The 14,017-nt window shown below is 48.6% G+C and overlaps 1 protein-coding gene across 1 annotated transcript in view; it reads left to right on the top strand.

The window, feature by feature from the left end:
- Positions 1-14,017, top strand: part of LOC119951031 (asialoglycoprotein receptor 1-like) — a 125,214-nt gene that overhangs the window by 23,375 nt on the left and 87,822 nt on the right. Inside the window, exon 4 of the mRNA XM_038774065.1 lies at positions 1,292-1,378. Within this exon, the coding sequence (XP_038629993.1) occupies positions 1,292-1,378 (87 nt within the window). The remainder of the gene's footprint in view (positions 1-1,291; positions 1,379-14,017) is intronic.

Here is a 14,017-nt window from a genome sequence, read left to right as displayed (position 1 = left end):
GCTTCATGTTCAGTTAAACTTACGTCAATATCACATCTGTTTCATCTCATTTATGTCTCCTTTTCAGCTCAAGCACTTGTTGATTTCTCCTGTTATGCCTTCACTCTGATAGTTACAGTATAGTTATATCTCTTTTGCACCTTAGTTTTGTGTCTGTTATACCTTAGTTATATACCTATTACACCTCAGTTATGTGTCTGTCATACCTTAGTTATGTCTCTGTTACACCTTAGTTATGTATCAATTACACCTCAGTTATGTGTCTGTCATACCTTAGTTATTTCTCTGTTACACCTTAGTTATGTCTCTATTACACCTTAGCTATGTGTCTGTTACACCTTAGTTATGTGTCTGTTACATCTTCGTTATTTGTCTGTTATACCTTTAGTGACATGTCTGTTACACCTTAGTGACTTGTCTGTTACATCTTTGTTATGTGTCCGTTACACCTTAGTTACACCTTTTTTATGTCTCTGTTGCCATTTAATTATCTATCTGTTCCACCATAGTTACATGCCTGTTACACCTTAGTTATGTCTTTGTTACACCTTAGTTATGAGTCTGTTACAGCTTAGCTATGTGTCTGTTACACCTTAATGACATGTCTGTTACAGCTTAGTTATGTCTTTGTTCCACATTAGTTACATGTTTGTTAGTAATCTTAGTAATGTACCTGTTGCAGCTTAGTTGTGTGTCAGTTACTTCTTATTTCCTTTCTACGTCAGTACAGGTCTGTTAAACAATGATTACAAATTGAATTTCCTCTTTCTCATACATGTCAGCAATACGCCTCTTCCCTATCGGTGACATCTCAGTCATGTGGAAGTTACAATGTAGTTATATCCCAGTTATTCTGTAGTACGTCCCTTGCACTTTAATTCTGCGCATGTTATGTCTTAATTGTGTCTAACGTACACCACATCACACATATGTTGAATCCTAACTGTGTGTCCATTGGATCTCAGTCACATGACCCTCATATCATCATTAAGTTAGTTAGTCCTCAATTTCCATGTATTCTTGTTACATTTTAGACTTGACATGCGTGTGAGTTAAGTCTTTACTAATTCACAGTTATGTGCCAACTGTACGTTGCTGGTAGAGGAAGGGTTTGCGATGCATCTGACTATGTTCTTGTTACGTTTTGTTGTGTGTCAGAGCTGGTGGTCATGGGGAAATGTGTGTTGTTGTGTCGTTGTCCTCTGTGTTGCAGCTACGTCACACGTACTGACCAGAGATCCTCAGTGTTCCTCACACCTTCTCACTCTCTCTCTCTCTCTGTCCCTCACAGCTGACCCGGAGACAACTTACGCTCAAATAAGCTTCACGCCGCAGAACCCCCAACAGAACCATGGCCTAGAGATGAGCCCGGACAAAGGTCAGTCATCCTTGGAGCGTGGGGGCAGAGTTCACAGTGATTCACGACAGTCCAGTGGTGAAGGGGAAAGGGATTCACTATTACACCCTATCGAGATTTACACAGGAAATCATTTTCACTCACCAGATATCTGTTCACATTAACATCGTAGAATATTCACGGAAATCAACTCCAAACCTTCTAAATTCACCAGATTGTGTCAAATCACATTGGCGCCTTCACTATCTCTGCAACCTCCTCCAACCCCTACAGTCCTATCACTGGGACCTCCTCCAATTCAATCCATCCCTTCCTAACTCTGTAACCTTCTCCAGCCCCGACAAACCCATCTCTGTAACCTTCTCCAGTTAACTACAGCCCTATCTCTGTAACCTCCTCCAGACCATACATCCCTCCCTATCTTTGTAACCCACTCCAGCTCTTCCAGCCGTATCTCTGTAACCTACTCCAGACCACGACATCCCTCCCTATCTCTATAACGTCTTCCAACACCTGCATCCTTCCCTATCTCTGTAACCTCCTCCAGCTCCAACAGCCCTATCTCTGTAACCTCCTCCAGCCCCTACATCCCACCCTATCTCTTTAACCTCCTCCAGTCCATATATCCCTCCCTATCTCTGTAACTGCCTCCAGCCCATTTATCCATCCATATCTCTGTAACCTCCACCATCCCAGACAAACCTCTCTACTCTGTAACCTCCTCCAGATGGTACAATCCTCCCTATCTCTGTAACTTCCTTCAGCCACAACATCCCTCCCTATCTTGGAAAGCTCCTGCACAGCCTGCAATCCTCCCTATATCTGGAACTTCCTCCAGCTGCTCGAGCCCTCACTATCTCTGTAACCTCCTTCAGCCCCTACAGCCCTCCCTATCTCTGTAACCTCCTCCAGTCCCTTACACCCCTCCCTGTCTCTGTAACCTCCTCCAGTCCCTTACACCCTTCCCTATCTCTGTAACCTCCTCCAGTCCCTTACACCCTCCCTATCTCTGTAACCTCCTCCAGTCCCTTACACCCCTCCCTATCACTGTAACCTCCTTCAGCCCCTACAGCCTTCCCTATCTCTGTAACCTGCTTCAGCCCAGACAGCCCTCCATATCTCTGTAACCTCCTCCAGTCCCTTACACCCTTCCCTATCTCTGTAACCTCCTTCAGCCCCAACAGCCCTCCCAATCTCTGTAACCTCCTCCAGTCCCTTACACCCCTCCTTATCACTGTAACCTCCTCCAGTCCCTTACACCCTCCCTATCTCTGTAACCTACTCCAGCCCCTACAGCTCTTCCTATCTATGTAACCACTTCCAGCCCTTGCATCCATTCCTATCTCTGTAACCTCCACCACCTCAGACAATCCTCCCTACACTGTAACCTCCTCTAGCCACTACAATCTTCCCTATCTCTGTAACTTCCTCCATCCCCTACATCCCTCCACATCGCGGTGAACTCCTCCAGCCCCTACAGCCCTCCTTATCTCTGCAACCTCCTCCAGCCCCTTACACCCTCCCTATCTCTGAAACCACCTCCAGCCCCTACACCATTCTGTAACTCTGTAACCTCCACAACTTCTTCATCTCTCCCCATGTCTGGAAACTCTTCCAGCCCCATATCTCTGTAACCTATGCCAGCCCCATAACTTCCCTTTATCTGTAACCACCTCCAACTCCTTCATCTCTCCATATCTCTATAACCTCCTCCAACACCGACAACCCTCCTCATCTCTGTAACCATCTCCAGCCCCTACAACTCTCCTTATTACTTCAGCCTCCTGCAGCCGACAACTCTCTCTACCTCTGTAAACGTCTCTATTGCCAAGAACCCTCCATATATTTGTAACCTCCTCCAGCCCCTCCAACAATTAACAAAGGACAGAAAAGTACAGCACAGGAAGAGGCACTTGGGCCTCCAAGCCTGCGCCAACAATGCTGCCCATCTAACCCAAAACCTTCTGCACTTCCGGGGACGGTATCCCTCTATTCCCATCCTATTCATGCATTTGTCAACTCGCCCCTTAAATGTCACTGTCATACCTGCTTCTACCGCCTCCTCTGGCAGCGAGTTCCAGGCACCTACTGCCCTCTGTGTAAAAAAACTTCCCTCGCACATCTCCTCTAAACTTTGCCCTTCGCACCTTCAACCTATGTCCGCCAGAAATTGACTCTTGCACCCTGGGAAAAAGCTTTTGGCTATCCACTCTCCATGCTCCTCATCATTTTGTAGACTAGTTGACTTTTGTAGGATGTAGATATTCCCTCTCTCTGAACCACCTCCGCACCCTTCCTATCTCTAACTTCCTCCAGCCCCTCCACTGGAGGGGGGGGTTTGGTCCGTGGAGGTGTCCACCGGAGGGAGAAGGAATTCTTCTTCATCTCCCCAACCTCTTCATAGTAGGTAAGTCGATGCTTCCAGGAGTGATCGGGGTGGAATATTCGGCAACAGTAATCCAGGGCCACCCTCCACACTACATGAATAGACAAGAGTGGTCTCACCCATGGGGACCTCGGCATGGCGGCTGCGGACTGAGTTCAGTGCCGCCACAGTAGGGGGAGGGCCGATCCGCGGGCAGGGCGGGACATTATTTGGAATTGGGAGCACTATGGGGAGGGAGGTGGTCCGTGGCGTGCGAACGAGGGGACTATTTCACGGGCCGGGTCCGCGGGCGGCCACGGACCCAGCAATTCTCCAGGGCATATCGGCAGCTATAGACGCATGCTCCTGCTCGCCCCCAGCCAAACAGGGAATCTGTACCGTTTTGTCCCATTTCTTCTGGTGTAAAAAGCCACCGTTGCCACGCTGGCGTGGGGACATAGCCCCAGAATCGGAGAATCCAGCCCATAGATGGTGAAAAAAGACGGTACCTACAAAGGTGGAGAGGGGACGAAGTGAGCCTGACAGTAAGGGACCTGTACATAGAGGGTAAAATACAACCCTGAGAGAACTAATGGAGAAGCTTCAGCTCCCAAAAGGAACAAACATGTAAACCTCCAGCTGTGGGGCTTCCTACGTAAGGAGAGCACAACATTGCCCCAGATATCCAAACACAACCTACTGGACATTCTATTAGCTCAGGATAAAATAGAGGAAGGTAAATGTGCCAACATATATGGATGACTGGTGGAAAAGGTAAGAGTCCCACCAGATAAAACACAAGCACGATGGGAGGAAGAAGTAGGCATAGAGATAAGGGGAGGGCTCTGGAATCAATTCCTGCATAGGGAGAACTCCTCCTCCTCGTGCACAGGACTGAGCCTAATGCAGCTAAAGGTGGTGCACAGGGCACACCTGACCAGGATATGCACGAGTGGGTTCTTCCTGGAGGTTGATAAGTGCGAGCGATGACAGGGGAGTCCGGCCAACCACGCCCACATGTTCTGGTCCTGCCCCAACTCATCGGGTTCTGGACCACCTATTTTGAGGCCACGTCCAAGGTCGTGGGGGTGAAGATGGAACCAAGCCCTTTATCAGCGGCCTTGGGAATGTCGGTGCATCCAGAATTCTTCATGGGCAGAGGGGCCGATGTCCTGGCCTTGGCCTCCTTGATTGCTCGCCGGAGACTCCTGCTCAGATGGAGGTGGGAAGCACCACCCAAGGCCACAGACTGGCTGTCCCACCTAGCAGAGTTCCTAAAACTGGAGAAACTAAAATTTGCCATCCGGAGGTCGGAGGAACGGTTTCGCCACACGTGGCGGCAATTCACCAGCCTCTTCGCAGATCTGAATGTGACGAGCAACAGGGCGGGGGAGAAGAGAGAGAGAAAAAGGAGGGTGGGTGGACGAGGAGAAGAATAGTCAGAAGGGAGAGAAGGGGGATGGGGAGTGGGGGATGAGGATGATGGATTGGGTGTGGGAGTGAGGAGGAGGGAGCAACCACATCACAGCGAGAAAAAGCAAAATCTTCACAATACACTGGGGGGGTGCGGATGTCCACACACGGCAAAACTTCCATAGGAATGGTGAAGTCGCCGTGATAGGTCTTGGCGGGATTCTCTGTTTCTGAAACTAAGTGTTGACACCAAGCAGAATTCATGGATTTTCACGACAGCAAAATTGCCACCGAAGCTGGACCGATTCCTCTACTGCTAAGGGGCTAGCACCAGGGTCACGTGGAACACAATCGATTCCAATCAGAAACGTTGCCAGATTTGCCGGTTTTACGATTGACACTCAGGAGGCTGACAAGTTGCAGCCACATATACACACTTCACTCCCCACACACACCATCCCAGCCAACAAGATGGCAGTGAGGAGAGTGGCCAAGGATCACGGACGAAGAGCTGGAGACCCTCTTGGACGCAGTGGAGGAGAGGAGGATGACCCGGTACCCAGGCTGGGGTAGGAGGCTGCCAGCTGTCGCCATTCACCATCTCTGGACGCAGGTAGCAGAGGTGGTCAGCGCAGTGGGCAATGTCATCTGGACAGGCCAACAGTGCGTAGAAAACTGCACAACCTCCTCAGGGTGGCCAGCCCGCACACACATTACTCCCCCCCCCTCCCCGACCTGGAAGGTGGCCGAACCCCCGCCCTGTACCACATGCGTTACCCATTCTGTCATGACCGGGTGCCTGGGCACTGAGGCCACCATGGTGCCACTGGGCTGCATGCATCTGTCGTTTATTGTCCCCACCCGCACCTTCCTGCCTCAAGGAGAAGACAGGAGAAGCGGCCTTCCGTTTTTCGGCGGGAGCAGTGGCCAGGGTTCTGTCAGGAAGGTAAGTTTCCCTCTTTAAGAACTTGCCTTTTTGTTTCAGAGCTGCAGGAAACCGTGGGGATTTCTGGGAAGGTGTGTAGTGCCTGTATATAAGTTGGGCGGTTACTAAACCCGAGATACTACACTTGTAGTGTTCCCCACCCTTCCACCTCCTCTAACCTAAGGGGTTGAGTGAATATCAGATAAGCTCTTCCTTTCCTTTTCTTGTTTTATCGAGAGGGGATGGCAGGGAAGGCAGTGCAATGTTCCTCCTGCAGAATGTTTGAGGTGAGGGACACCGTCAGTGTCCCTGCTGATTTCACCTGTGGGAGGTGCACCCATCTCCAGCTCCTTGGAAACCGTGTTAGGGAACTGGAGCTGGAGTTGGATGAACTTTGGATCATTCGGGAGGCAGAGGTGGTCATAGATAGAAGCTTCAAGGATGTAGTTACTCCGAAGGATGAAGATAGATGGGTGACAGTGAGAGGGGCTGGGAGGAAGCAGTGAGTACAGGGATCCCCTGTGCTCGTTCCCCTCAGTGACAAGTATACCGCTTTGGATACTAGTGGGGGGGGGGGGGACTTACCAGGATAAGCCATGGGGTACAGGTCTCTGGCACAGAGTCTGTCCCTGTTGCTCAGAAGGGAAGGAGGGAGAGGAGTAGAGCATTGGAGACTCCATAGTTAGGGGGATAGATAGGAGATTCTGTGGGAATGAGAGAGACTCGCGGTTGGTGTATTGCCTCCCAGGTGCCAGAGTCCTCAGATGTCTCAGATCGTGTTTTCAGGATCCTTAAGGCGGAGGGGGAGCAGGCCCAAGTCGTGGTCCACAAAGGCACCAACGACATAGGTAGGAAAAGGGATAGGGATGTAAGGCAGGAATCCAGGGAGCTAGGGTGGAAACTTAGTGCTAGAACAAACAGAGTTATTATCCCTGGGGTGTTACCCGTGCCACGTGCGAGTGAGACGAGGAATAGGGAGCGAGAGCAGTTGAACATGTGGCTACAGGGATGATGCTGGAGGGGATGTTTCAGATACCTGGATAATTGGGGCTCATTCTGGGCTAGTTGGGACCTCTACAAACAGGATGGTCTACACCTGGACCAGAGAGGTACCAATATCCTGGGGGAGAAATTTGCTAATGCTCTTCGGGAGGGTTTAAACTAATTCAGCAGGGGGTTGGGAAACTGAATTGTAGCTCCAGTATACAGGAGGTTGAGAGTAGTGAGGTCATGAGAAAGGTTTCAAGGTTGCAGGAGTGTACCGGCAGGCAGGAAGATGGTTTAAAGTGTGTCTACTTCAATGCCAGGAGCATCCGGAATAAGGTGGGTGAACTTGCAGCATGGGTTGGTACCTGGGACTTCGATGTTGTGGCCATTTCGGAGACATGGATAGAGCAGGGACAGGAATGGTTGTTACAGGTTCCGGGGTTTAGATATTTCAGTAAGGTGGTAAAAGAGGGGGAGGGGTGGCATTGTTAGTCAAGGACAATATTACGGTGGCAGAAAGGACGTTTGATGAGGACTCGTCTACTGAGGTACTATGGGCTGAGGTTAGAAACAGGAAAGGAGAGGTCACCCTTTTGGGAAATTTCTATAGGTTCCAGAGATGTAGAGGAAAGGATTGCAAAGATGATTTTGGATAGGAGCAAAAGTAACAGGGTAATTGTTATGGGGGACTTTAACTTTCCAAATATTGACTGGTAGTTTAGTTTCGTAATCGAGTAGTTTAGATGGGTCAGTTTTTGTCCAATGTGTGCAGGAGGGTTTCCTGACACAGTATGTCAATAGGCCAACAAGAGGCGAGGCCACATTGGATTTGGTACTGAGTAATGAACCAGGACAGGTGCTAGATTTGGAGGTAGGTGAGCACTTTGGTAATAGTGACCACAATTCAGTTACGATTACTTTAGCGATGGAAAGGGATAGGTCTATACCGCAGGGCAAGAGTTATAGCTGGGGGAAAGGCAATTATGATGCGATGAGGCAGGACTTAGGATGCATAGGATGGGGAAGGAAACTGCAGGAGATGGGCACAATTGAAATGTGGAGCTCGTTGAAGGAACAGCTACTGCGTGTCCTTGATATGTATGCACCTGTCAGGTCGAGCGAGGGAACCATGGTTTACTAAAGTAGTTGAATCACTTGTCAAGAGGAAGAAGGAGGCTTATGTAAAGATGAGACGTGAAGGTTCAGTTAGGGCGCTCGAGAGTTACAAGTTAGCTAGGAAGGACCTAAAGAGAGAGCTAAGAAGAGCCAGGAGGGGACATGAGAAGTCTTTGACAGGTAGGATCAAGGATAACCCTAAAGCCTTCTATAGGTATGTCAGGAACAAAAGAATGACTAGGGTAAGAGTAGGGCTAGTCAAGGACAGTAGTGGGAAGTTGTGCGTGGAGTCCGAGGAGATAGGAGAGGTGCTAAATTAATATTTTCCTTCAGTATTCACGCAGGAAAAAGACAATGTTGTTGAGGACAATACTGAAATACAGGCTACAAGACTAGAAGGGCTTGAGATTCATAAGAACATAAGAACTAGGAGCAGAAGTAGACCGTCCAGCCCTTCGAGCCTGCTCTGCCATTCTATAAGATCATGGTTGATCTTTTCGTGGTCTCAAAACCACTTACCCGCATTCTCGCCATACCCCGTAATTCCTTTATTTTTCAAAAAAACATCTACCCTATCTTTAAATATGTTCAATGAAGTAGCGTCTACTACTCCTTTCGGTAGGGAATTCCATACTTTAACCACCCTCTGAGTGAAGAAGTTCCTCCTTGATTCAGTCCTAAATCTGCTCCCCCTAATCTTGAGGCTATGCCCTCTTGTCCTACTTTCACCTACCAGTGGAAACATCCTTTCTACTTCTATCTTATCCATTCCCTTCAAAATTTCATATGCTTCTATTAGATCCCCCTCAACCTTCTGAACTCCAGTAAATATAATCCCAATCTACTCAGCCTCTCCTCATACGATAACCCCCTCAACTCCAGAATCAGCCTAGTGAACCTCCTCTGCACCCCCTCTAGTGCTAGCACATCCTTTCTCAAGTGTGGAGACCAAAACTGCACACAGTACTCCAAGTGTGGCCTCACCAGCACCTTGTACAACTGCAACATCACCTCTCTACTTTTAAACTCAATCCCCTTCGCAACGAAGGACAAAATTCCATTTGCCTTCCTAATTACTTGTTGCACCTGCAGACCAACCTTCTGTGACTCATGCACAAGTACACCCAGGTCCCTCTGCATAGCAGCATGCTGCAGCTTTTTACCATTTAAGTAATAATCCATTCTATTGTTACTCCTACCAAAATGCACAACTTCACACTTATTGACATTATACTCCATCTGCCAGACCTTTGCCCACTCACTCAATGTGTCAATGTTCCTCTGTAAGGTTTTACAGTCCTCAGTACACTTTGCTCTGCCACACACCTTCGTGTCATCTGCAAACTTGGATACCTTACACGTAGTTCCCAACACCAAATCGTCTATATAAATTGTAAATAATTGTGGTCCCAACACCGATCCCTGAGGCACACCACTCGTCACTGATTACCAGCCAGAATAGCACTCATTTATTCCCACTCTTTGTTTCCTGTTAGACAACCAATCCTCTATCCATGCTAGTAATCTACCCTTAACACCATGCATCCTTATCTTATGCAGCAGCCTCTTGTGCGGTGCCTTGTCAAAGGCCTTTTGGAAATCTAGGTACACCACATCCACTGGGTCCCCTTTGTCTACCTTGCTCGAAATGTCTTCATAGAATTCCAAGAGATTCGTCAAGCATGACCTGCCCTTCATGAATCGATGCTGTGTCCGTTCAATGGGACAATTTCTATCGAGGTGCCCGCCTATCTCTTTCTTGATAATAGACTCAAGCATCTTCCCCACGACAGAGGTTAAGCTAACCGGTCTATAATTCCCCATTTTTTGTCTACTTCCCTTTTTAAATAGTGGCGTCACATTTGCTGTTTTCCAATCCTCTGGGACTGCCCCAGTGTTCAGCGAATTTTTGAAAATTACCGCCAGTGCATCTGCTATTACTCCAGCCATCTCTTTCAGTACCCTGGGATGCATTCCATCAGGGCCAGAAGACTTATCTATCCTGAACTCCATTAGCTTGCCCAACACTTGCTCTTTCGTGATAGTAATGGTTTCCAGGTCCTCACCTACCTTCTTCTCTCGGTCAATTGCTGGCATGTTATTAGTGTCCTCCACTGTGAAAACAGATACAAAATTTTTGTTCAATGCCTCCGCCATTTCATCATATCCCATAACTAAATGACCACTCTCATCCTCTAACGGACCAATGTTTACTTTAGCCACTCTTTTTTGTTTTATATAATTATAAAAACTTTTGCTATCTGTCCTTATATTCTGTGCCAGTTTTTTTTCGTGTTCTATCTTACTTTTCTTTATGGCTCTATTTGTGGCTTTCTGCTGACCTTAAAGTTTTCCCAATCTTCTAGTTTCCCGCTGATCTTGGCCACTTTGGAAGTCTTCTCTTTCAATTTGGCAGCCTCATGTATCTCCTTAGACACCCATGGTACATTACCTCTTTTCTTACAATTCTTCCTTCTCACTGGAATATACTTTTGTTGAGCGCTATGAAAGATTTCTTTGAAAGTACTCCACTGCTCCTCAACTGTCCGACCATAAAATATTTGTTTCCAGTCTACTTTAGCAAGGTCCTTCCTCATTCTATCGTAGTCCCCTTTGTTCAAGCATAGGACCTGGTATTGGATTCTATCATCACACTCTCCATCTGTATACTAAATTCAACCATGCTGTGATCACTCCTCCCAAGAGGATCCCTAATGATGAGGTCATTAATTATTCCTGCCTCATTACACAGGACCAGATCTAGGATAGCTTGCTCTCTCGTCGGTTCCATTACATATTGTTCCAGAAAACTATCCCGGATACATTCAACGAACTCCTCTTCAAGGCAACCCGACCGAGCTGATTTGACCAATCTATATGCAGATTAAAATCGCCCATGACAACTGCTGTACCCTTTTCACAGGCATTAGTTATCTCTTCATTTACTGCCCGTTCCAGTGTGATGCTATTATTTGGTGGCCTATAGAATACGCCTATCAGTGTCTTTTTCTTCTTAGAATTTGTAATTTCTACCCATAAGGAGGAGGTGTTAGCAATTCTGGAAAGTGTGAAAATAGAGAAGTCCCCTGGGCTGGATGGGATTTATCCTAGGATTCTCTGGGAAGCTAGGGAGGAGATTGCAAAGACTTTGGCTTTGATCTTTATGTCGTCATTGTCTACAGGAATAGTGCCAGAAGACTGGAGGACAGCAAATGTTGTCCCCTTGTTCAAGAAGGGGAGTAGAGACAACCCCGATAACTATGGACCAGTGAGCTTTACTTCTATTGTGGGCAAAGTCTTGGAAAGGTTTATAAGAGATAGGATTTATAATCATCTAGAAAGGAATCATTTGGTTAGGGATAGTCAACACGATTTTGTGAAGTGTAGGTCATGCCTCACAAACCTTATTGAGTTCTTTGGGAAGGTGACAAAACAGGTGGATGAGGGTAAAGCAGTTGATGTGGTGTATATGGATTTCAGTAAAGCGTTTGATAAGGTTCCCCACGGTAGGCTATTGCAGAAAATACGGAGGCATGGGATTCAGGGTGATTTAGCAGTTTGGATCAGAAATTGGCTTGCTGTAAGAAGACAGAGGGTGGTGGTTGATGGGAAATGTTCAGCCTGGAGTTCAGTTACTCGTGGTGTACCACAAGGATCTGTTTTGAGGCCACCGCTGTTTGTCATTTTATAAATGACCTGGAGGAGGGCATAGAATGATGGGTGAGTAAATTTGCAGATGACACTAAAGTCGGTGGAGTTGTGGACAGAGCGGAAGGATGTTGCAGGTTACAGAGGGACATAGATAACTGCAGAGCTGGGCTGAGAGGTGGTAAATGGAGTTTAATGCAGAAAAGTGTGAGGTGATTCATTTTGGAAGGAATAACAGGAAGACAGAGTACTGGGCTAATGGTAAGATTCTTGGTAGTGTGATGAGCAGAGAGATCTCGGTGTCCATGTACATAGATCCCTGAAAGTTGCCACCCAGGTTGATAGGGTTGTTAAGAAGGCGTACGGTGTGTTTGCTTTTATTGGTAGAGGGATTGAGTTTCGGAGACATGAGGTCATGTTGCAGCTGAACAAAACCCTGGTGCCGCCGCATTTGGAGTATTGCGTGCAGTTCTGGTCGCCACATTATAGGAAGGACGTGGAAGCATTGGAAAGGGTGCAGAGGAGATTTACCAGGATGTTGCCTGGTATGGAGGGAAGATCTTGTGAGGAAAGGCTGAGGGACTTAAGGCCGATTTCATTAGAGTGAAGACGGTTAAGAGGTGACTTAATTGAGGCATAATAGATGATCAGAGGATTAGATAGGGTGGACAGTGAGAGCCTTTTTCCTCAGATGGTGAATTCTAGCACGAGGGGACATAGATTTAAATTGAGGGGAGATAGATATAGGACGGATGTCAGAGGTAGGTTCTTTACTCAGAGAGTAGTAAGGGCGTGGAATGCCCTGCCTGCAACAGTAGTGGACTCGTCAACATTAAGGGCATTTAAATGGTCATTGGATAAACATATGGATGATAAGGGGATAGTGTAGATGGGCTTTAGAGTGGTTTCACAGGTTGACGCAACATCGAGGACCAAAGGGCCTGTACTGCGCTGTAATGTTCTATGTTCTATGACGGCGCACAACCACTGGGAGTGGGAGAAGGCAGGCGGGGGACCTGCGGGTCCTTACTGTGGCAAAGCAGAGGGTCCTGGACATGGTCAGCGGCCCAGAGGAAATCGAGGTTGCTGAACTGGAGTTTGGCCACGGACGAGGAAGTGAGAACCTACCTAGTTGCGGTTCCCCATGACACATGTGTCAACCCCGCCAACACGACTCCTGCACCGCCCTCCCCCTTACCCCCACCCCCCAGCCGCAACCATACACCCACCCCCCACTACCCCGCGGCCTGCGGTCCAAACATGCGTCTTGTCTTGTGTCTCACGGTACCTGCTGGTGGTGGGGGTGGGTCCATATGGCGTCCTCCACTCCCCAACCAGTGTTACAGCCAGAGCCCCCCCAGTGAGCCGAGCACTGACAGGAAGAGCAGCTCGGACACCAGCCCTCCGCCCGAGACTCAGGACACCCCGCAGCTCGGCTTGGAGGATGACACAGATTTCTCATCACAGCTGTCTCCAACACCCTCCACCATCCCAGAGACACTCGCCTCGGTTGGGTACTTCAGTGAAGAGGCTCCTGGGACATTATCTGGTGCTCACCGCACAGCTGCTCCGATACAGCAGGTGGAGGTAGCAACACCCGAGGGGGCGTATCTTTGGTGGGCAGTCCGGCCCAGGAACTAGTTGCCGCCCAGAAGGGTTTTGGGCTTCTGGAACAGACAGTCCCAGAAACCATGGAGATGCAGTTGCAGAGCCAGGGACTACATGAGGGATTCTCGGCGAGCATCCAGTTCCTGCAGGGGCAGTTGGAGGAGTCCAACCACTTTCTGGAGCAGGAGGTGGTGCTGACAATGCTGTGCCACCCAGGCCAACACCGCACGGGTGTCATCCGCAGTGGAGGGCAGTTTCGACCATGGATCAGCATGCCCAAGCCCTGGGGCATCCTGCGCAGGCGCTGGCCCAAGTCAGAGTTGCTGTCTCACAGGCGACTATGTGCCAGAGCCACCCGGACATTGCAGCGGCTCTGCTAAGCGTGGCCCAGTCACAGCAGGTTGACATAATGCAGACACAGAGGTAGGTGGCCAGTCCCAGAGGGAGATGGCGCAGTCACTGGCTGATGTGACACAAACCCGAAGTTGATGGCACAGTCACAGTGTGATGTAGCGCAGTCCCAGAGGGAGATGGTTCACTCCCTGTGCTTCATGGCTGCAAGCGTGCAGACCCTGGTCGAGACCAGAGCAGATCTCTT

This window comes from Scyliorhinus canicula, chromosome 16, assembly GCF_902713615.1.
Source record: "Scyliorhinus canicula chromosome 16, sScyCan1.1, whole genome shotgun sequence".
NCBI classification, from domain to species: Eukaryota; Metazoa; Chordata; class Chondrichthyes; order Carcharhiniformes; family Scyliorhinidae; genus Scyliorhinus; species Scyliorhinus canicula.
This window is presented reverse-complemented; position numbering and strand designations above follow the sequence as displayed.